Source organism: Arachis hypogaea, chromosome 2 (genome assembly GCF_003086295.3).
Source record: "Arachis hypogaea cultivar Tifrunner chromosome 2, arahy.Tifrunner.gnm2.J5K5, whole genome shotgun sequence".
Classification (NCBI taxonomy): domain Eukaryota; kingdom Viridiplantae; phylum Streptophyta; class Magnoliopsida; order Fabales; family Fabaceae; genus Arachis; species Arachis hypogaea.
The window spans coordinates 15,653,832-15,677,766 of NC_092037.1; the positions used below are offsets into that span (position 1 = coordinate 15,653,832).

At 34.6% G+C, this 23,935-nt stretch overlaps 2 protein-coding genes across 4 annotated transcripts; one reads left to right on the forward strand and one right to left on the reverse strand.

Annotated features, from left to right (window-relative positions):
- Positions 1-16,463: 16,463 nt before the first annotated feature.
- On the forward strand, positions 16,464-18,367 carry LOC112739097 (uncharacterized). 3 transcript variants are annotated; one of them, XM_025788956.3, is made up of 7 exons: positions 16,464-16,576; positions 16,711-16,827; positions 16,920-16,946; positions 17,050-17,112; positions 17,814-17,892; positions 17,971-18,016; positions 18,113-18,367. In XM_025788956.3, the coding sequence occupies exons 2-7, from the start codon at positions 16,786-16,788 to the stop codon at positions 18,120-18,122; spliced, it is 267 nt and encodes an 88-aa protein (XP_025644741.1). In that variant the 5' UTR covers positions 16,464-16,576; positions 16,711-16,785; the 3' UTR covers positions 18,123-18,367. The 3 variants fall into 3 exon arrangements, with proteins under 3 accessions (XP_025644741.1, XP_025644742.1, XP_025644740.1); XM_025788957.3 differs by having other exon boundaries at positions 16,493-16,576; positions 16,714-16,827; XM_025788955.3 differs by having other exon boundaries at positions 16,524-16,827.
- Positions 18,368-19,295: 928 nt separating this feature from the next.
- Positions 19,296-22,662, reverse strand: LOC112739133 (uncharacterized). Its single transcript, XM_025788958.3, has 5 exons — positions 22,409-22,662; positions 21,718-21,866; positions 21,473-21,630; positions 20,670-20,736; positions 19,296-19,579 (listed from the first exon to the last, which is right to left on the reverse strand). The coding sequence occupies exons 2-5, from the start codon at positions 21,847-21,849 to the stop codon at positions 19,481-19,483; spliced, it is 456 nt and encodes a 151-aa protein (XP_025644743.1). The 5' UTR covers positions 21,850-21,866; positions 22,409-22,662; the 3' UTR covers positions 19,296-19,480.
- Between the last annotated feature and the right edge of the window lie 1,273 nt (positions 22,663-23,935).

A 23,935-nucleotide genomic window follows, 5' to 3' on the forward strand; every position in this document is an offset into this window, starting at 1 on the left:
GTCAGAATCCAACAGCATCAGCAGTCCTTTGTCAGCCTCTGAATCATATTTTTGCTCAGGTCCTTCAATTTCAGCCAGAAAATATCTGAAATCACAGAAAAACAAACAAACTTATAGTAAAGTCCAAAAATGTGAATTTTGCTTAAAAACTAATAAAAATATACTAAAAAGTAGCTAGATCTTATTAAAAACTATATAAAAATAATGCCAAAAAGCATATAAATTATCCGCTCATCACAACACCAAACTTAAATTGTTGCTTGTCCCCAAGCAACTGAAAACAAGATAGGATAAAAAGAAGAGAATATACAATGAATCTCACAATATCAATGAAACTTAGTCCCAATTAGATGAGCGGGGCTAGTAGCTTTTTGCTTCTAAACAATTTTGGCATCTCACTTTTTCCTTTGAAGTTCAGAATGATTGGCATCTATAAGAACTCAGAATTTTGGATAGTGTTATTGATTCTCCTATTTCAGTATGTTGATTATTGAACACAGCTACTTTATGAGTCTTGGCCGTGGCCCTAAGCACTTTGTTTTCCAGTATTACCACTGGATACATAAATGCCACAGACACATAACAGAGTGAACCTTTTCAGATTGTGACTCAGCTTTACTAAAGTTTCGAATTAGAGGTGTCCAGAGTTCTTAAGCACACTCTTTTTACTTTGGATTACGACTTTAACCACTCAGTCTCAAGATTTTCACTTGGACCTTCATGACACAAGCACATGGTTAGGGACATCTTGATTTAGCCGCTTAGGCCTGGATTTTATTTCCTTGGGCCCTCCTATCCATTAATGCTCAAAGCCTTGGATCTTTTTTACCCTTGACTTTTGGTTTAAAGAGCTATTGGCTTTTTTTGCTTGCTTTTTCTTTTTCTTTTATTTTTTTTGCCATTTTTTTCGTAAGCTTTCTTATTCACTACTTTTTCTTGCTTCAAGAATCAATTTCATGATTTTTCAGATCATCAATAATATTTTTCTTTGTTCATCATTTTTTCAAGAGCCAACAATTTTAACATTCATAGACAACAAGATCAAAATTATGCACTGTTCAAGCATTCATTCAGAAAACAAAAAGTATTGCCACCACGTCAAAATAATTAACTAATTTCAAGATAAAATTTGAAATCCAAGTACTTCTTGTTCTTTTGTAATTAAGCACATTTTTCATTTAAGAGAGGCGAAGGATTCATGAAATTATTCATAGCTTTAAGATATAGACACTAGACATTAATGATCATGTAGTGAAGACACAAAACATAGCCAAACATAAAGCTCAAAACCGAAAACAGAAAAATAAATAGACAAGGAGATTAAGGAATGAGTCCACGTTAGTGAGGGTGGCGTCTTCCTCATGAAAAACCAATGGTGCTCTTGAGATCCTCTATGTCTCTTCTTTGCCTTTGTTGCTCCTCCTTCATAGCTCTTTGATCTTCTCTAATCTCATGGAGAATGATGGAGTGCTCTTGGTGCTCCACCCTTAGTTAGTCCATGTTATAACTCAAGTCTTCCAAAGAGGTGTTGAATTACTCCCAATAGTTGTGTGGAGGAAATTGCATCCCTTGAGGCATCTCAGGAATTTTTTGATGAGGATCTTCCTCATGCTCTTGTTGAGGTCCATGAATGGGCTCTCTTATTTGCTCCATCCTTTTCTTAGTGATGGGCTTGTCCTCTTCAATGAGGATGTCTCTTTCTATGTCAATCCCAGCCAAATTGCATAGATGACAAATGAAATGAGGAAAGGCTAACCTTGCCAAGGTGGATGACTTGTCAGCCACCTTGTAGAGTTCTAGAGGTATGATCTCATGAACTTTCACTTCCTCCTCAATCATGATACTATGGATCATGATGGCCCGATCCACAGTCACATCAGATCAGTTGCTAGTAGGAATGATGGAGCGTTGGATGAACTCCAACCATCCTCTAGACATAGGCTTAAGGTCCGGTCTTCTCAATTGAACCGGATTGCCTCTTGAGTCTCTTTTTCATTGAGCTCCTTCCACACATATGTCCATGAGGACTTGGTCCAACCTTTGATCAAAGTTGACCCTTCTAGTGTAGGGGCGTGCGTTTTCTTGCGTCATTGGAAAGTGGAACGCCAACCTTATATTTTTCGGATTGAAATCTAAGTATTTTTCTCGAACCATTGTAAGCCAATTCTTTGGATTCGTGTTCATACTTTGATCATGGTTCCTAGTGATTCATGCATTGGCATAGAACTCTTGAACCATTAAGATTCTGACTTGTTGAATGGAGTTGGTGAGAACTTCCCAACCTCTTCTTCGGATCTCATGTCGGATCTCTGGATACTCATTTTTCTTGAGCATGAAAGGGACCTCGGGATCACCTTCTTCTTGGCCACAACTTCATAGAAGTGGTCTTGATGGACCTTTGAGATGAATCTCTCTATCTCCCATGACTCGGAGGTAGAAGCTTTTGCCTTCCCTTTCCTCTTTCTAGAGGTTTCTCTGGCCTTAGGTGCCATAAATGGTTATGAAAAAACAAAAAAGTAATGCTTTTACCATACCAAACTTAAAAGGTTTGCTCGTCCTCGAGCAAAAGAAGAAAGAAAATAGGGGAAGAAGAAGAAAATGGAGAAGATGGAGTGTTATAGGTAGTTCGGCCAAGAGGGGGAAAAGGTGTTTGTATTGTGTGAATATGAAGGAGTAGTGAGGGGTTTATATAGGGGTGAGGAGAGGGTTAGGTTTTGGTCATTAGGGTTGGGTTTGGGAGGGAAATGAATTTTGAATTTGAAAGGTGAGGTAGGTGGGGTTTTTGGGGAAGAGGTATGGAGGTGATTGGTGAAGAGAATATAGGGAAGAGAATATGATTTGATTGGTGAGTGTTGTTTTGGGTAGAGTGTTATAGAGATGTGTGAGGGGAAGAGAGAGAGAGGTGGGGTAGATGGGGATCCTGTGGGGTCCACAGATCCTGAGGTGTCAAGGATTTCTCATCCCTCCTCCATTTAGGCATGTAAACGCCCTTAGAGTGCAATCCTGGCGTTTAATGCCAGACTGCTGCTTGTTTCTGGTGTTAAATGCCAGCTTTTATTCCTTTCCTGGCATTAAACGCCAAGCTGCAACCTGTTTCTGGCATTTAACGCCAGTTTGTTACTTCTTTCTGGCGTTTAAAGCCAGTCTGGTGCTTCTTTCTGACATTTAACGCCCATTCTGCTACCCTTACTGGTGTTTAAACGCCAGTAAGTTTCTCCTCCAAGGTGTGCTATTTTTTATTTTTCTTTAATTTTTACAGTTATTTTTGTGACTCCACATGATCATCAACCTAAAAAAAAGAAAATAACATAGAAAAATAAAATAAAATTGGGTTGCCTCCCAATAAGCGCTTCTTTAATGTCAATAGCTTGACAGTGAGCTCTCATGGAGCTTCACATATGTTCAGAGCATTGTTGGAGCCTCCCAACACCAAACTTAGAGTTTGAATATGGGGGTTCAATACCAAACTCAGAGTTTAGTTGTGGCCTCCCAACACCAAACTTAGAGTTTGACTGTGGGGGCTTTGTTTGACTCTGCATTGAGAGAAGCTTTCCTTGCTTCCTCTCCATGGTTACAGAGGAAGATCCTTGAGTTTTAAACATAAGGTAGTCCTCATTCAATTGAAAGATCAACTCTCCTCTATCCACATCAATCACAGCTTTTGCTGTGGCTAGGAAGGATCTTCCAAGGATGATGGATTCATCCTCATCCTTCCAGTGTCTAGGATTATGAAATCAACAGGGATGTAAAGGCCTTTGCCCTTTACTATCACATCCTCTATCTATCCATAAGCCTTTTTCATGGATTTATCTGCCATCTCTAATGAGAATTTGGTAGCCTGTATCTCAAAGATTTCCAGTTTCTCCGTTACCGAGAGTGGCATTAAGTTTATGCCTGACCCCAGGTCACACAGAGCTTTCTCAAAGGTCATGGTGCCTATGGTACAGGGAATTAAGAATTTACCAGGATCCTGTTTCTTTTGAGGTAATGTCTGCCTAACCAAGTCATTCAGTTCATTGGTGAGCAAGGGGGGTTCATCCACCCAAGTCTCATTACCAAATAACTTGGCATTCAGCTTCATGATTGCTCCAAGGTACTTAACAACTTGCCCTTCAGTAATATCTTCATCTTCTTCAGAGGAGGAATAGTCATCAGAGCTCATGAATGGCAGAAGTAGGTTCAATGGAATCTCTATGGTCTCTAGATGAGCCTCAGATTCCTTAGGTTCCTCAAATGGGAACTCCTTTTTGTCCAGAGGACGTCCCATGAGGTCTTCCCCACTGGGATTCACGTTCTCTTCCTCCTCTCTAGGTTTAGCCACACCAAGTAAGGTTATGGCCATGCACTCTCTTTTTGGATTCTCTTCTGTATTGCATGGGAGAGTACTAGGAGGAGTTTTAGTGACTTTTTTACTTAGCTGGCCCACTTGTGCCTCCAAATTTCTAATGGAGGACCTTGTTTCATTCATGAAACTTAGAATGTCCTTAGATAGATCAGAGACTATGTTTGCTAAGCTAGAGGGGCTCTGCTCAGAATTCTCTGTCTGTTACTGAGAGGATGATGGAAATGGGCTTGCTATTGCTTAACCTTTTTTTTCCACCATTATTAAGGCCTTGTTGAGGCTTTTGTTGATCCTTCCATGAGAAATTTGGATGATTTCTCCATGAGGGATTATAGGTGTTTCCATAGGCTTCACCTATGTAATTCACCTCTGCCATTGCAGGGTTCTCAGGATCATAAGCTTCTTCTTCAGAAGATGCTTCTTTAGTACTGTTGGATGCATTTTGCAAACCATTCAGACTTTGAGAAATCATGTTGACTTGCTGAGTTAACATTTTGTTCTGAGCCAATATGGCATTTAGAGCATCAATTTCAAGAACTCTCTTTCTCTGAGGCATCCCATTACTCATAGGATTCCTTTCAGAGGTGTACATGAACTGGTTATTTGCAACCATTTCAATGAGTTCTTGAGCTTTTGCAGGCATTTTCTTTAGGTGAATAGATCCACCAGCAGAATGGTCCAATGACATCTTAGATAATTTAGACAGACCATCATATAATATATCTAGGATGGTCCATTCTGAAAGCATGTCAGAAGGACACTTTTTGGTCAGTTACTTGTATCTTTCCCAAGATTTATAGAGGAATTCACCTTCTTTTTGCCTGAAGGTTTGAACATCTACTCTGAGCTTGCTCAGCTTTTGAGGAGGAAAGAACTTGGCTAAGAAAGCCGTGACCAGCTTATCCCAAGAGCTCAGGCTATCTTTAGGTTGAGAGTCCAACCATATTCTAGCTCTGTCTCTTACAGCAAAAGGGAAAAGCATAAGCCTATAGACCTCGGGATCAATCCCATTGGTCTTAACAATATCACAGATTTGCAAAAATTTAGTTAAGAACTAAAAAGGATCTTCTGATGGAAGTCCATGAAACTTGCAATTCTGTTGCATCAGAGAAACTAATTGAGGCTTTAGCTCAAAGTTGTTTGCTCCAATGGCAGGGATTGAGATGCTTTTTCCATGGAATTTGAAATTAGGTGCAGTAAAGTCACCAAGCATCTTCCTTGCATTGTTGTTGGGTTTGGCCATTACTTCTTTTTTAAGATTTTCTCTAAGGTTTTCTCTGGATTGTTGTGCTTTAACTTCTCTTAACTTTTTCTTCAGAGTCCTTTAAGGTTTAGGGTCAGCTTCAACAAGAATGTCCTTATCCTTGCTCCTGCTCATATGAAAAAGAAGAGGACAGAAAAAGAAGAGGAATCCTCTATGTCACAGTATAGAGATTCCTTTATGTAAGTGGAAGAAGGAAAGAATAGACGAATGAAGAAAGAGAGAGAAAAATTCGAACACAGAGAGAGGGAGAGGGTTCGAATTTTTGAGTAGAAGAGAAGAGTGTTAGTAATTAAATAAATAAATAGAAGAAGATGAGAGAGAGTTTTCGAAAATAATTAAAAGGAAAAGGAAAATTTTTTTGTTTTTATTTTAAAATTTAGTTAGAATTTGAAAATTAAGAGAAGAAATAAAATTAAAATTAAAAATTGAAACAATTAGTTAATTAAAAGAATTTTTGAAAAAGGATGAGGAGTTTTCGAAAATTTGAGAGAGAAAATTAGTTAGGTAGTTTTGAAAAAGATAAGAATTTTAAAAATCAAACAAAAAGTTAAGTGGTTAATTGAAAAAAAGATTTGAAAATCAATTTTGAAAAGATAAGAAGTTAGAAAAGATTTTGAAAAAGATATGATTTGGAAAAGATTTTGTTTGAAAAGATATGATTGAAATTTATTTTGAAAAAGATTTAATTTTTAAAATCAGAATTAATGACTTGACTCACAAGAAATCAAAAGATATGATTCTAAAATTTAAAGTTTGAATCTTTCTTAACAAGAAAGTAACAAGCTTGAAATTTTTAAATTAAAACATTAATTGCTAGTATTAATTTCGAAAATAAAAGATAAAATTAAGAAAAAGATTTTTGAAAATTAATTTTAAAGAATTTTTGAAAATAATAAAAGGAAAAAGAAAAGATTTGATTTTGAAAAATATTTTGAAAAGACAAATTTTTGAAATTGAAATCTTGACTTGACTAACAAGAAATAACTTATTTTAAAAAATTTTTACTAAGTCAACCCAAGGATTTCAAAATTTATGAGTGAAATAAGGAAAAGATATTTTTTGAATTTTTTGAATTTTTAATGAGGAGAGAGAAAAATCACAAAAAGACTCAAAACATGAAAATTTTGGATCAAAACTAAAGATGCATGCAAGAACACTATGAATGTCAAGATGAACACCAAGAACACTTTGAAGATCATGATGAATATCAAGAACTTATTTTTTGAAAAATTTTCAAGAAAAGAAAAACATGCAAGACACCTAACTTAGAGATTTTTCATGTTCAGACACTATGAATTCAAAAATGCATATGAAAAACAACAAAAGACACAAAACAAATATGAAGATCAAACAAGAAGACTCATCAAGAACAACTTGAAGATCATGAAGAATGCAATGCATGATTTTTTTTGAAAAATGCACAAATTTTAAAGACATGCAATTGACACTAAACTTAAAAATTGATACTAGACTCAAACAAGAAACACAAAATATTTTTGTTTTTATGATTTTATTAATTTTTTTTGGATTTTTCGAAAATTATTTTTTTAGAAAAACGAAAAAGAAGAAAAATTTTGAAAGAGTTTTTTGAAAACTTTTTGAAAATAAAATAAGAAGAAAATTACCTAATCTAAGCAACAAGATGAACCGTCAGTTGTCCAAACTCAAATAATCCCCGGCAATGGCGCCAAAAACTTAGTGCACGAAATTGTGATCTCAATGGCACCAACAACTTGGTACGCACAATTGTAATATCACTCTTTTTCACAACTTCGCACAACTAACCAGCAAGTGTACTGGGTCATCCAAGTAATAAACCTTATGTGAGTAAGGGTCGATCCCACGGAGATTGTCGGCTTGAAGCAAGCTATGGTCATCTTGTAAATCTCAGTCAGGCGGATTCAAATGGTTATGGAATTTTGATAATTAAAAAGATAAATAAGCATACAATAAAGATAGAGATACTTATGTAATTCATTGGTGGGAATTTCAGATAAGCATATGGAGATGCGTTGTTCCTTCTAAATCTCTGCTTTCCCACTACCTTCATCCAATCCTTCATACTTCTTTCTATGGCAAGCTGTATGTTGGGTGTCACCGTTGTCAATGGCTATTTCCTGTCCTCTCAGTGAAAATGGTCCTCTACGGTTTCTGTACGGCTAATCAACTGTCAGATTGCTCGTCTCAGATGAAAAATACCATGCACAGATATTGTATGGCTAATCAGCTGTTGGTTCTTGATCGTGTAGGAATAGGATTTACTATCCTTTTGCGTCTATCACCACGCCCTACAGTCGCGAGTTTGAAGCTCGTCACAGTCATCCCATTCCAGATCCTACTCAAAATACCACAGACAAGGTTTAGACTTTCCAGATCTCAGGAATGCTGCCAATGGATTCTAGCCTATACCACGGAGGTTCCAATCTCATATTAAGATGCCCCACTGTCAGAGGGGAGTTGATGTGAACGGAAGTGGTTGTCAAGCATGCGTTCATAAGTGAGAATGGTGATGAGTGTCACATAATAATCACATTCATCATGTTCTTGTGTGTGAATGAATATCTTAGAATAAGAATAAGCATGAATTGAATAGAAGAACAATAGTACTTTGCATTAATACTCGAGGAACAGTAGAGCTCCACACCTTAATCTATGGTGTTTAAAAACTCCACCGTTGAAAATACATAAGAACAAGGTCCAGGCATGGCCGAATGGCCAACCTCCCTAAATGGCATATGAATTCAAAAATAGGGAAAAAGACCCCTAGTACAATAGTAAAAAGTTCTATTTATACTAGACTAGTTACTAGGGTTTATATAAATAAGTAATTGATGCAAAAATCCACTTCCAGGCCCACTTGGTGTGTGCTTGGGCTGAGCATTGAAACTTTCACGTGTAGAGGCCTTCTTTGGAGTTAAACGCCAGTTTGTAACTTGTTTCTGGCGTTTAACTCTAGCTTGCAACTTGTTTCTGGCGTTTAACGCCAGAATAGGGCAGAAAGCTAGCGTTGAACGCCAGTTTGCATCATCTAAACTTGAATAAAGTATGAACTATTATATATTGATGGAAAGCCCTGGATGTCTACTTTCCAACGCAATTGAGAGCGTGCCATTTAAGTTTCTATAGCTCCAAAAAATTAATTTCGAGTTCAGGGAGGTTAGAATCCAACAGCATCAACAGTCCTTTGTCAGCCTCTAAATCAGATTTTTGTTCAGGTCCCTCAATTTTAGCTAGACAATACCTGAAATCACTGAAAAACACACAAACTCGTAGTAAATTCCAGAAATGTAAATTTTACTTAAAAACTAATAAAAATATACTAAAAAGTAGCTAGATCCTATTAAAAACTATATAAACACAATGCTAAAAAAGCGTATAAATTATCCGCTCATCACCATTCCAAAACCCACAATCCCCTATAACAGAACCTTTAAGGTTTGAGACCGAGAAAAGTCTTGGAAATAACACTTTCAAAGAACCATTAGGTAACCAGATATCCTCCCAGAATTGAATCGTTCTGCCATTCCCTACATTCATAGACAAGCCTCTGATCATCTTTTGTCTGGCTTGTGGCTCACTGATTTGAAGCTGATAAATATCCTTCCAAGGGCCCCCTCTTGTAGGAACAGGCTGACCACACAACATCTCGGACGGATTTATGTTATTACAAGAGCACACTACTTTCTTCCATAAAAGGGCAATCTTCTTTCGAAAACCTCCACCACCATTTAAATAGAAGAGCTGTATTCCGAATCACTCCATCACCAACTCCCAAACCACCTGCCTTTTTTGGAGCCATCGCTATATCCCATTTCACTTGTGAGAAGATTTAGGTGCACTATGGCATAGTAGATTAGGTTATATTTCGCATGATAGGATAGAACTCATGAAAGGACATTATAACTTTCTTTCCTACAAATTGAAATATGCCCCCTGTGAGCCATGCCATTTTGACAAACAAAAGAGACTCTCTTTTTCTCACAGTATCACAAAATCAGTTTTTTGTTTTGACAACCACATGCATATTTAGGGATCATTGGCAATTCAATCTATTAGCGACCACAAATACTTCCTCACTATTGTGGATGATAAAAGCAGGTTCACATAGGCATATTTCATGAAAAATAAAGCTAAAGTAGCTACTTTGATTCCACATTTTGTAAAACTCATTGAAACTTAATTTCATACAAAAGTAAAATGTATGAGAATTGATAATGGCAAAGAATTCATTATGTAGTCCTTTTATGATTCTTAAGAAATAATTTATCAAACTTCCTACGTGGAAACCCCACAAAATAATGGCATTGTAAAGAGCAAACAATATATTCTTAATACGGTTGGAGCCTTAATTTTTGAAAGCAATTTACCATTAAAGTTTTGGAACTATGTTGTTGCTCAAGCTATTCATGTTTTAAATCGAGTTCCTTCTAGCCTCTACATGCCAAGAGCCTTTATCTGATTTTGTTTGATAAACCATACAACATTTTAAAGTCTTTGTTTGCTTGGTATTTTCCTCAACCTTGCGTAATCACAAAACAAAACTATAAAAGAAAGCTCGAAAAGCCATATTCTTGGGTTTCAAAATGGGAACCAAAGGTTTCATTGTACTAGATATAACTACAAAAGAAATTTTTATTTCAAGAGATGTCATTTTTTATGAGCATAATTTTTTATTTCAGCAACATAAAATTGTCTCAGATTCTCACTTTTCATCTCATGATCCTTATGCTACTACACATACTACACCTATCTTTCCCATTTCTATACCTACATCATTTCATCTATCACCTCTTTCATTCCATACTCCATCTCATGCACCACACTTAGACGCATCATCACACTTAGATAATTCACTCTCGTCCCATGACACTCACACCCGTGATTCCATTCGAAGGTTACTAATCCTAACTCTATCTCTACGGAAGATATTATCAACATCCCTAAAAGCACCTCACAACCTCATGACCCCTAAGCACCACTTAGAAAATCCAGTAGAATTCGTAGACCTCTTAATCACCTTGCTAATTTTTATTGTATGCATGTCACTACTATGCCAAATACTTCCAGCAGTGTTACTCCATCATGTCCCAAGCAGCCTCTCTCACAAATTTTTTCATTTGACAATCTCTCACACAAACAAAAAGAATTCTCTCTTGCCATTGATAGCATTATTGAACTAACTAGTTTTGAGAAAGCCATTAAATATGATTGTTGGAAGAATTCAATTAAGGATGAACTTCAAGCTTTAAAGAATAACAAGACTTGGATTATCACTATACTTCCCAAAGGCAAGAAAGTTGTTGGTTGCAAATGAGTCTTCAAGACCAAATTGAAGCCTGATGGGTCTGTTGAATGCCATAAGGCGCGACTGGTCGCTAAAGGATATACCAAATGGCTGGCTTTGTTTACTTTAACACCTTTAGCCCGGTATTCAAAATGTCAACATCCCAGGTTCTCTTAGCTCTTGCTGCTCACAAAGGTTGGTTTCTTTACTAATTAGACGTTAATACAGCCTTTCGTCATGGTGACCTTCTAGAAACTGTTACATGAAAGTGCCCCTGGGTCTTTCGGCTCCTCCCAACATTATATGCAAACTTGAGTGCTCCCTCTCTGGGCTCAAGCAAGCCAGCCACCAATAGATTCACAAGCTATGCTTAATTTTGAAGTCCTCTGGTTTTTGACAATCTCGGGTTGACCATTCTCTCTTCACCAAAGGTTCAGCCACTGCCTTTGCAACCATCTTGGTCTATGTTGATGATTTTGTTCTTGCTGGCAATGATATGGGAGAAATCAATCATGTTAAAAGCTTTACTCGATGCCAAATTCAAAATCAAGGATCTGAGTCGTCTTAAATATTTTCTTGGCATTGAAATTTCTAGGAGCAAGGAAGAAATCATGTTATACCAACGAAACTATGCAGCTGATCTCTTGGAGGAGTTTAGCTTGACATATTTGAAACTTGCCATAACTCTTCTGTGTTACACTTCTCATCTTTCAAAGTCATCTGGTTCTCCTCTTCATGATTTGATGAATCCCTATCATAGACTTATAGAGAGGCTATTATATTTGACCAACACTCGTCTGGACATTAGTTTCGCTGTCAACAAAATTAGGCAATACTTAGATTGTGCGACCACCGAACACTTCAAGGATGGTTTGTACATTTTGAGGTACATTAAGCAAACTCTAGCCAAGAATCCTCTTCTCTTCAAGGTCAGACCTTCACCTCACTAGCTATTCTGATTCTTATTAGGGAACAAGCCTCGATACACGCAGGTCGGTGTCTGGGTTCTACTTCTTGGAAGAGTAGAAAACAGGTCATAATGTCACACTCTTCAGCTGAGTAAGAGTATAGAGCTTTGTCTCTAGCTACTAGCGAAGGACGTTGGTTGACCTATATCCTTCATGACTTTCAAGTACAACTGGAAAAACCTATATCTCTCTTCTGTGACAACAAGTCAGTGATCCACATTGTGTCAAATCTCGTCTTCTATGAACGCACTACATACATCGAGATCGATTGTGATACAGTTCGGGATCGTATCCAAGATGGTTCCTTGAAATTCCTACCTATCCCTACCTCTAAACAAATTGTTGACATTCTTACAAAGAGCTTAGCTCCAGGTCTATTCACAAAGTTTCAATGCAAGCTTGGCATGTACGATATCCACATCCCAAGCTTGAGGGAGGTTGTTGGTGGACATTAGTTACTTGGTGAATTAGCTGCAATGATAAAATCTGTTAGGAGATTGCCATCTTAGCACAATTAGTTATAGTTTTGTTATTTATCCTCTGTTCTTTAGCGTTAGTCAGTTAGCATTTTTTTTGTTATTTATCCTTTACTTTTTAGTATTAGTTAGTTAGCATTCCTATATTACTTATATATACACCCGTAAGATGTATAATTTTAGTGAGATTCATCATTATTGATAATGAGAAGTTCATCTTATCTTCTCAACCTTTTTCTCCTTCTCTCTCTCTCACCAAACGCATCTCAGCTTTATCCTTATCCATGAAAACTTGATTGAACCACTCTTGAATTTACCTTTTTGTACTTTTAGGTAAGAAAATGCTATAAATTCAACTATCTCTTCTCCCTAATCTTAAAACAATTTTATTAAATAGACAGAAAGGGCAACAAGATACCATACCAGAAAGAAAAAAGTTGGTATATATGAGGTCGTATAAAGAGCGGTTAGTGGCTGAGGAAAAGAAGAAAAAGAAAGAAAGAATATTATTGGATTTCAGTATTAACATTGAAAAACAAATAAGATGATCAAATAGAATGAAAATTAAAAAAGACAAAATATTAATATATTTGAATTTTAAAAGCAATAGTGGAACTGTAGAATTATTAATTAAACACTATTAGAAGAATAAACCAAATAGGTAAATACATATAGAAAAATAAATCAATGAAACTAATAAATATACTTTATCAGTAAAAAATCTGCGTATCAATTTAAAAAGGGTTGTCACAAAATTAAGAATAAAATACTAGAAGTAGAATTTACAATTCGTCTCCCAACGAGTTGCTAAGAGAGTGCGAATTATTGATTAGGGGTTTCTCAAAAATTTGGAGTTTGGGAAATAGGCAAATAAACGATTATAAATTAAAACAATGAAAATTAATAAGAGGTTTTATGTAATTGAAATAAAAAGTCTTGGTTAGGAGAAGATTAATCGGAAGTTCTATCCTTGTTGGTTTTTCCAAGATTAACAGTAATAGGTTATTGTTTCTACTTAGTTAACCCTCAACGAATGAAGGAAAGTCAAGTAGTTGAGCTGACTCCACTTTACAAGTCCTAATCCTCTCCCTTAGGAAGGATTAGCATTAGTGACTAGAGAGCCAGCCAACAACTTCCAATTACCTATTTACTCTTGAGTCTTCCAACTCAAGGGTCTCCTAATATTAATCAACTCTAAAGCCAAGTTGGTAGTCTACTCCATTGACATGGATGCCATTTTTTCATTCATATAAAGGGAGTAAGAAGAAGACATGATAATTTGGAATTGGATCGAGATGATCAAGCAATTAAAGAAATTAAATAGAAAAATACTTTTGCATTAATAATTTCCAAAATTAAAGATATCGAGTTGTAACTCTAAATAGGGTAAATGGGAAATAAAAGAGTAAAGGAATAGGAAACAAACTAGAATGATAGAAACTTCAACAGAGGTAGTAACTCTTCCCAATATCCAACTCAAAAGCATAAAACTAGAAATATCTGAATGTGAAGAACCCTAGAGGAAGTGGTAAAATCTCTCCAAGATTCCTAAAACTAAAACTAGAACTAAAAACTGAGAATGTGTGAATGTCTCTTGAGTCCCTGCTGTCCCCTGGATCTAGTCTGCGTTTCTGGGCCAAAAATTGGGTCCAGACTCAGCCCAAAATCGTCCCTAACGTTTTCTGCGAATTTTGCACATGGCGCATGTCGCGTGTACGCGTCAGGTACGCATACGCGTCGATAGTCTTCTGCACATGGTACACGTCTGCGTCAAATACGCGTTCGCGTCGATAGGGAATGCACCAAATTGTGTGTACATGTCAAGTACGCGTGCGTGTTGATTCTCGCTGACCAGCTCCTTAGTTTCTTGTGTTCCTTCCATTTTTGCAAGCTTCCTTTCCATCCTCTGAGCCATTCCTTCCCTATAAAGCCTGAAAACACTTAACACATGGATAACGGCATCGAATGGTATAAAGGGGAATTAAAAGTACACAATTTAAGGGCTTAGAAAGCAAGTTTTCAACCTTTAAACAAAATTGGGAAGGATTTGTAAAACCATGCAAATTGTATGAATAAGTATGCAGAGAATTGATAAATACCACTCAATTTAGCACAAGATAAATCATAAAGTAGTGGTTTATCAAATGCATTGTGGATAGACGTAACTCGATAATTCTCTTTCATGTCATGCTGAAATTTCACTACTGCAAACTTTTTTATAATAAGGATTAAGCACAATTTTAATTTCTAGGGTATAGGTCAAAAAATATTTTCGTCCTCAACTTTTTTTTGCATATAAAATTATTCTTAAGGGTTAACTTAATTTTAAAACCTTCTCTTTTTACCAAAATTTTAATTTTTATTACTAAATTACCCTTAATTAAAAAAATAAAAAAATAAAAAAAAGAAAACGGATGAAAAGGGAAAGGGAAAGGGAATCACGCGGGGGAGGGGGAAGGGAAAGTGGGGAGAAGGGAAGCTTCGTCGTTCTGTCCATCCTCCTCTCGCCGCCGCTGCTCCTCGCCACGCCTTGCTGATGTCAAAGAGCTTGTATAGAGAGAGAGAGAGAGAGAGAGAGAGAGAGAGAGAGAGAGAGAGAGAGAGAGAGAGAGAGAGAGAGAGAGAGAGAGAGAGAGAGAACCCGTGGCCAGGGGGAGGAAGATGGGTGCCCCGTCGCCATCGTGCTTCACCACTGCCGCCGATGCTTCTGGTCCTTGCTGTCGCTACGCGTCCTTGCCGCTGGTCCTCCCTAGGTTTCGATTCTATTTTTGATTCGTTCTACTTCGACTTCTAATTTCTTCTGCTTCTGATTCTGATTTTATTGTTCATTATTTCTTCTGCTTCTAATTTTTTCTGCTTTTGATTTGATCTTTGATCTCTTTGTGTTTTGTTCTTCTGATTTTATTGTTTTGTTGCTGGTGCTATGATGAAGAAGAAGAAAAAGAAGTAGAGATGCTTCTGATTCTATTTTTTAATTCTGTTTCTTATTTTGTTAATCTATTGTTCTTCTACTTCTGTTTCTTCTGCTTCTGATTCTGCCTTTGTTTTTTATGCTTTTGATTCTTTTTATGTTTCTACTTTTATTTCTATTTCCAATTTTGCTTCTGCTTTTATTTCCAATTCTACTTATGCTTCTGTTTCTTCTATTTCCAATTCTGCTTTTGTTTTTGCTTCATTGTTATTACTGAAGAAGAAAAAAAAGAAGAGATGTTTTTGTTTCATTGTTGTTGCTTCTGATTCATTCATTATTGTTGTTGAGTATTTTGGTGAAGAAGGAGAAGGGTATAATTGTCTGAAAGATAATTTTAAAATCAACTCGAACATTAGGGATTTGTATGTAAAAAATGGTTGGGGACGAAAAATTTTTTTGACCTATACGTTAGGGACCAAAATCGTACTTAACCGGTATAATAACAACATAGGATTTATCAAAATCCAAAAGAAAAAATTTATTATGACATTTTTTATTATCTTGTTTTATAACTTGTAAAACTATTTTTGGTGTGAAAACTTGAAAAACTTATATTATTTTATTTTTAGCTATGAAGTACGGGCATTTTACTGAGTTGTCGTATTTACATGTCGAATGCATTTCAGACGCAACACTCATCGACATTTGTCCAATACGTGTGTTTGTTGTGTCTAACCGTATCTTAATAAAAAATAAAAAAATTTACTCTGGACACACTTGAACATACCTAAATATCATCACGTGTTAGCGCGTACAGCGTTATTTTTAATATATATTCTTATAATAAATTTAAAAATAATAATTATTATTATTTATTAAAACAAAAAAAATTTAAATATTTTATATAATTAAAATAAACCTTTAAAAATAATTAAAAAATTAATTTATATTTTAATATCAATAAAATACTAAAATATTATTATAACTTACCTAAAAAATACTTTATATTAACTGAACGACTAATCCATCTTTTTCTTTTAATCCGGATGTGATTGTTAAGAAAGCATATGGTATACCACAAATTGGTTTATTCTTAACATAATATATTAGGAAATCTCATTGCTATTACCCAAACAAGCATGCATCATAGATTTTTAGTTTATAAGAGGCCCATTGCCCATGAAAAATGTAGAGTACAAAATTCTGTGGCCCATTAAAGACTTAACTAGAAAATTACCAAAATATCCCCAAATATATATATCTCAAACCCCACCCTTCACACTCAATTCCTCCTCAGAGACTCTCAGGCACTTAGTCGCAAACCCTAGCAGGTATACTCTGATCCTCGCCGCTCGCTGCCGGCTGCCCGTTGCCCACCGTCCTCGCCGGCAACTCTCTTTTCTCTCATCCCTCGATACTCAACGGTATTCAAATTGAATTCGTTGAATTTGTTTGTTTGGTTTAGTAGGGTTTTAGTTCGAGCTCCCTCGCTGCAAAATACAGTTTTGTTTCTGCAACTGTTTGATCCAGTTTCCAAACCATGGCAAGCACTAAAGTTCAGAGGGTTATGACCCAACCCATTGTACGTTTCTCACTCCTCTTCTTTTTTTTTTCTGTTGGTTGTGTTTTAAAGTTTCTGTTTGTCTTAACATCTTTCCTTTTCGCATTTCGCAGAACTTGATTTTCAGGTTCCTTCAAAGTGTAAGTCCTTGCCTATACTGAGTAGTACCTACCTCTATTCCTGAATTCTTCTATCCTTTCTATAACTTGATTTTTCTTTATGTGAATTGTGTTTTTATTGCAGAAAGCTCGCATTCAGATTTGGCTCTTTGAGCAAAAGGATTTGAGGATTGAAGGCCGTATCATTGTGAGTCCTTCATACTTAATTGAAGTTTCTTTTTTTCATGCGTACTTAATAAAAAAAATGGTTTTTGCGGACTTTAAACTGTTTTGCGGATATGATTAATGTGGATTTGGATTGTGATTGAGTCTTCTATAGATTAATGGTGATGCTGTGCTGTCTTTTAAATTATGCAAATTCAGTATTGTTACTAGTTGAGGCTAGATTATTCTGTACAGTGACTTTTAAATTAATGGTGAATTGACGAGGTATTGAAAAACAGGGATTTATTTAACACATTCAAACAGTATCAGTTGGAAAATTTGGTTGTACAATAAAACATAAAACAAAAAAGGGCAGCCCGGTGCACAACCATCCCCGCTAACACAGGGTCTAGGAAGGGCTGGACCCAAAGAGTGTAAGCTATGCAGCCTAACCTGATAATTACATCATCGGCTATTTCCACATCTTGAACCCGTGACCTTGAGATTACATGGAAACAACTCAACCGTTTGCTCCAAAGCTTCCCTTTGAAAATTTGGTTCTATGATTGAATGAATTTAAAATGAGATGATAAGTTGGTGTTGAATCTATCTAGTGCGTTTTATATGAAGCTCCATTGTATTTGTATCTAGAGTACAGACCTACAGGCTTGTGTTTTTGGCATAGCAATATAAAATGTGCTGTGGTTAGAATTTAGAATCCAATCTCATCTTAATTTTAAACAGGGTTTTGATGAATACATGAATTTGGTTCTGGATGATGCTGAAGAAGTGAATGTCAAGAAGAACACCAGAAAGACATTAGGTATGCTAAAGTTTCTCAATTTTTTTTGTTTTTTTGCTACTTATTCATGCAATTTCTGAAGTATATTGTTCTTATTAGGGAGGATCCTTCTTAAAGGAGACAACATAACTTTAATGATGAACACGTAAGTGAAATTAAAATTCATCTTTCCTAGCTCACATGGTTCACATTTCTATCTGAGTGAGTTAATTTTCTCATACAAACGTCACATAAATTTCAGGGGAAAATGATGAAGAAGATGAACACCCAGGGTGTATTGTAAACCATACATTCCATTCAGCAAGGAGACAGAATTATCTTTCATTTTGTTAATCGCTGTCACTTAGAATTTTGAATATCCGGTGTGAGAATGGTTGTTATGTAGATTAGATTTTGTTGCACTAGATGAATTCTTAGTTCAGCGACTTTCTTTGCTGTTCCACCTGTTCTGCCTTCTTTATGCATATATCAATATCTTATATTACGATTGAGGAAATATGACACTAATATCATATATCATATATATATCCGTTCCCATGCCTTGCAGTGCATGATACCCTCAACACCACTAACTGCAAGGATGATTTAATTTCGCACAACACTAAATAAATACTGCTATTATAGTTTATGACAAAAATAATAATCAAAATAGTACATTAAAAAGAAAATAATGTATTGACTCCTTTAATTTAATTTCTATATGAATGTGACTGATGACTGCATCTCTAACAGGCCAGGTTTGAATATCCGAGATTTCCACTAACAGTAAAAACATTGTATTTTGAATAATATTTCAAAATAGTCCAAAGATATTTGAATTATTTTGGTGTTGATAAAAATATTCCCAAATTTTATTGATAAAAATGTTTTTAAATTATTTAAAAATGCAATAAAAATATCTAATATTAAATATCTATTTTAAAAAATATTTTAAAAATTGAATTTTAATAGATTTTTTTGCAAACACAATCAGAAAAAATAAGATATTTTTATCTTTAAAATTTGGTAATTTTTTTATTAAATATATATATTTTTTGTGATTTATTTATCAACAACCAATTTAAAAAAAATCTAGAGATGAAATTTTTATTTGATTTTTTTGTGTATTTTTTAAATAGTTATCTAAATATTCTAATAAAATTTTTAATTAAATGTATATAAATTTTCTCAAATATAAAAAGTGATCGTTTTTTATTATTTTGTCGCATTTTTTAAATAATTTGAGAATATTCTTGTCAATAACAAAATTCGGAGACACTTTTGTCAATAGAGATAATTTGAGTACATTTTTTGTGGTTTATCCTAACAAAGTTTAGGAGTCTGCAAGTGTAACTACCTTTTGTTGCCGCATCATTCTTCTTTCACTCTGGCCTACTTTCCTATGTGATGGCAGCTTAGACATGGTAACCAACTAACCGTAGCCATTGTAGTCCCCAACAAGAAACCTGTCTTATTTTATCAAACACTTATAAATGGTTCGACCCTTGTCATATTCCAGTCTTGTGAATGAATAAAAAGGATATAGAAGGGGACTAGTCAACTCTGAAAACTAGTAGTATAATGTGCAAATCCCAAGTATATACAACAGGTAACTGGTATTCACTTTCATTCAGACATCTTTGTACAATAACTGGTATTTTGGAATTCTTTCAGGTGGGAGAGGGCAATTCACAATAAGCTTCCCTTTCATTGCTCCTCTAAATATTGCCTGCAGTAATGTTCATCACAATTTCATCAAATAATGAAAAGGTCATACATGGTAAATAGCTGGAAGCACACATTTTCAAGTAGAAGCTAATCTAGCATCCAATCAATGTACTACTGCATAGAAGGCAAGAGACATAAAAAAAATATAACTCAAATTAAGATTGTAATGCAAAATTGGATTCTACAGTGATCAACGGGAAATGGAAGGAGAATATCCTAAAGAGTTTTTCGTAACACACACCTATTTAAATTCCTTTGCCCCTTATTTGGTTTCCTACTGTATCTCCCAATCCAGCAGACTAAGGACTAATCCATCACGGATCAAACCTCCATTGAGGGTTTACTGTTGGTCAATGCTTTGTTGCATGCACAAGGCGGGATTCAAACCCCCAACACTTGCTTATGCGGACTAGTGAGCTAACCACTAGACCAACCGAACTTGATTTCCCTTGCCCCTTATTTAACTAAGTTTGCACTCCCTAATTGAGCCTATTGGACTAGAATCATACCATTGTACAATTATTTATCTTCATGGCAAGAGAGATAAGACAAGAAAAATAGATGAAAAACATCTAATACTCAACATCAGTTTTGCACAAGCTAAGCTAAATACTCGTTTAAAGCTCAGAGAAACCACTTATTTTTTCAGAAACAAGTTTTGAAGTACTGCGCCCTTTTAATCCTAAATTTTGTTTATAAAAGGAAAGGGGAAGGTGGTGGAGACATGTTCACAAATCACAAGTGGTTATGTTACTTAAGATGATGGCATCCTATGTTATTCTCAATAACATATCAATATCAAGACAAAGATCACTTCTCAATTGAAAGACTTCAAATAACCTTTGGACGGAATACTAATGAAGTTTAAATGGCAAGAATTAAAAGAGGGAGAGAGAGAGAGAGAGGCATGTAAACAAATGATAAACACTAGATATCTTACTATGTCTTTTTCTGCATATGAACCCACCATTTGTTACTACTTTTAACAATAATCAGTAAATGTCAATGATAAACGACTGGCATTTGAAACGATTTACAATCATTTTAATCAGATCCAAGATTCGCATAAACAAGGATATGTAAGTATGTACCTCTACAACATCAATGAAATCTTGCTTTCTGTGAAAAGCGCCAATCCACTTAGTGTGATCTGCAGTCCTATATGTAACAGAACAAAATGTCAAAATCTTAACCAGAAAATTTCTTGATACAAATCCAAAGAATTGAGGAGGGAAAAGCCTCTTCTACAATACTGGAAGTCTGAAATGACGAAATCATAAATGCTATATTACTTCTGGAACTCTAAGTAAACTTTCATAGAATAAGAGCCTAAGAGGCTAGAGAATACAACCAAGTAATAGTATGTCTTGACACCAAATATTGCACTTAAGAAGCAGACATTTAATTGTACTCCAAAGAAAATATAAAATTTCCTTAGAAACATGCATATATGAGGCACCGAAGAGAATATATCATTTCCGAATTTCAAACCGTCAATCAGCTTCTCAATTCTCAGTTTATCATTCACAGCGAGTTATTTGTTAAAAGGATATATTGGTCGTACATTACATACCAGCAAAATAGCCCCGAAACGAATGATGAAAAAAAAATTCTGATTTGACAATTACCAATGCACATAACAAATCAATCAGTCTAGTTAACAGCATTTTTAAATTATTTTTGGCAGGTTTAAACTGAAAAAATATGAGTTAAGATGCTTTCCAATGGATACATATGTCATAATCATAAGTAAATCATGAACACAACACAATCATAATCAGATGAAGCAACAAACAATTGAAGAAACATGCAACACAAAAGTGTAAAAAATCAGACCAAAACAAAGAAGTAAACTACTGAATCAAATCATATTATAAAAAAGTTAGCAGCATACCCAGAATCCATTTTCATGTGATGGGCATTGAAGAAGAACACCGTGGAAGGAATCAAAGAAATGTCAAAATACTTGACATAAACCTGAACATCCTCTGAGTCAACATCAACCAGTGCCACTGTTGCGAATTTGGACACATCCCTCACAGCTTTAGAAAGCTGCATCAAACAAACCAAACGAGTTAAATACCATAATATAATCAAATATATAGAATTGGAAAGTGTAAAAAAGAGAAGCATACTAACAATTTGATCAAGTTGGAGACAGACAGCATCGGAGGCACGACCAAAGCGGAGGACAAGAACCTTGTCGATGGTGTCTTTGATGATGGAATCAACCTCGTGCTTCTTTAACAATGTTGTTAAGAGGTAACTCATTCTCCTTCATCCCAATTCTAGTTTTGGAACATCAAACCAAACAAAATCAAAACCCCAAATTAAAAGTTCAATAAGAGATTATGCAAAGCTCATGAATCGAAAGGTATGGCTGTCAGCCCGTAGTTCAACCGTGGTTAGATCAGAATAACCATTTTATAATAAATATAATTATAATTAAAAAATATCACTATATTGTAATTTAAATATTAAAATAACACAAATTGAAAGTATTACATGAACCAAAGTTATAATTATAGAAAAGCATACATAAGTTGGAGGAAACAAAGTTCTGAAGCATATAAAAATATTCTTTTTTTTTTTCATGCTTATACACTCAGAGATCCATACAAAGATGGTGATGTTCATGTCAAAACACAAGAACAAGAACCAGCAGTACAAACCAAAAAAACCAGAAACACATCAGGGACTAAGAACATGTATGCTACACCAACCTGATAGATAAGCATTAGGATCAAGTAACCAAAAATATTTAAACCCCATTGTTCAATTAGAAGCAACAATTTTGAAATTTATGAAAGGAAACATAAAATCAACTCACATATATATCAACCGGAAAAAGTGAATTGCGAACGCACGGCGGTTGGGGGAAAAGAATGACAGAATGGTGGCTGACTGGCTGGCGAAGAGAGGTAGAGCCGTACAGAAGAGAGAAGAAAGATAAAAGGGTTCTTGTCCTTTCATTAGAAATACCCCTCTTCTAAACGGCGTCGTTTTTGCAGGTTTTAGAAGACCAGCCGGATCCTAAATCGGTTCAACTAACCCATTCTCAGCTGGTTTTCCGCCACGATTCCTGACCGATAATTGAACTAATTACATTATTAATTGACTGATTTATTGATTTAATTGGTAAATAGATTGAATCGATAAAATCGATCCTATATAAATTAAAAATATAAAATAATTAAAAATTTAAAATATATATTTACTAATATTTTAAAAATAATTAAATTTTAAATTCTAAAAATAATTATTACAAAAATAAACATAAAATTAGCTAATATTATTACAATAATATCTTAATTTGATACAATAAAAATAACAATTCGTAAAATATATTAAATTGTATATAATTTTTTTCATAATAAACAATTTTTATTTTATTTTTTATATTAAATTGATTATTTTTTATTTTAAAAATTTATTAATTAATTTATACCTATTACATTATATTATTCATGTGTAAATAACCATGTAATTTATTTATCTAAATTTATTAGTCCAATTAAAATTGATAAATAAAAATTATTGTTTATGATTTCTACAAAACAAAGGTTTCATTTTTTAAATTTTATTTTTTTTTAAAAGATGAAATAATTAAACAAGTCCAACAATATCTAGTAAAAAAAAAATTAGTTGCCTTGACAAAAAGAAAAATGGTCCAATTTTATCTACGGGTGTTTATGGATCGGATCGTATCCGCAGATCTGCGATAAATATCCGCATCCGATTCGAAAATTACGGATACGATCCGATCCGCACATTGATCGAATCGGATCGCGGATATCTGCTCTACATCCGCATATCTGATCCACGGATCTACAGATCCGCACAATAATAATTAATATATATATATATATATATATATATATATATATATATGGTTGATATTATATTTACTTGTTTGTATGTTTTAGTTAGTAATTATTATTCATATATTGTATTATTTTATTTTTATTATTTAGAAAAAGTTTGATTAAAAATATTTTAAGAAAAAATAAGTTTAAAAATGTAAAAGATATATTTTTTACATAAAAATATGATTAAAAAAAATGTTCAATTATGCGGATATATCCGATATTCGATTCGATCCGATCCACACATTTATAGATGAAATTGGATGGATCTAACATTAAAAAATGTGGATATCATATCCGATCCGATCTGATGAAAATTATGTGGATCCTATCCAATTTGTATACACTCCTAATTTGATCAACTGTTTGACATGAAATATATTTAAAACAACACAATAATATAGTGAAATATATTGTAGCCTAGTGGCTATAGAATATTAACTATCTTTTTGAGCGTGGGTTCAAATCCCACATCCGATTAATGAACATTA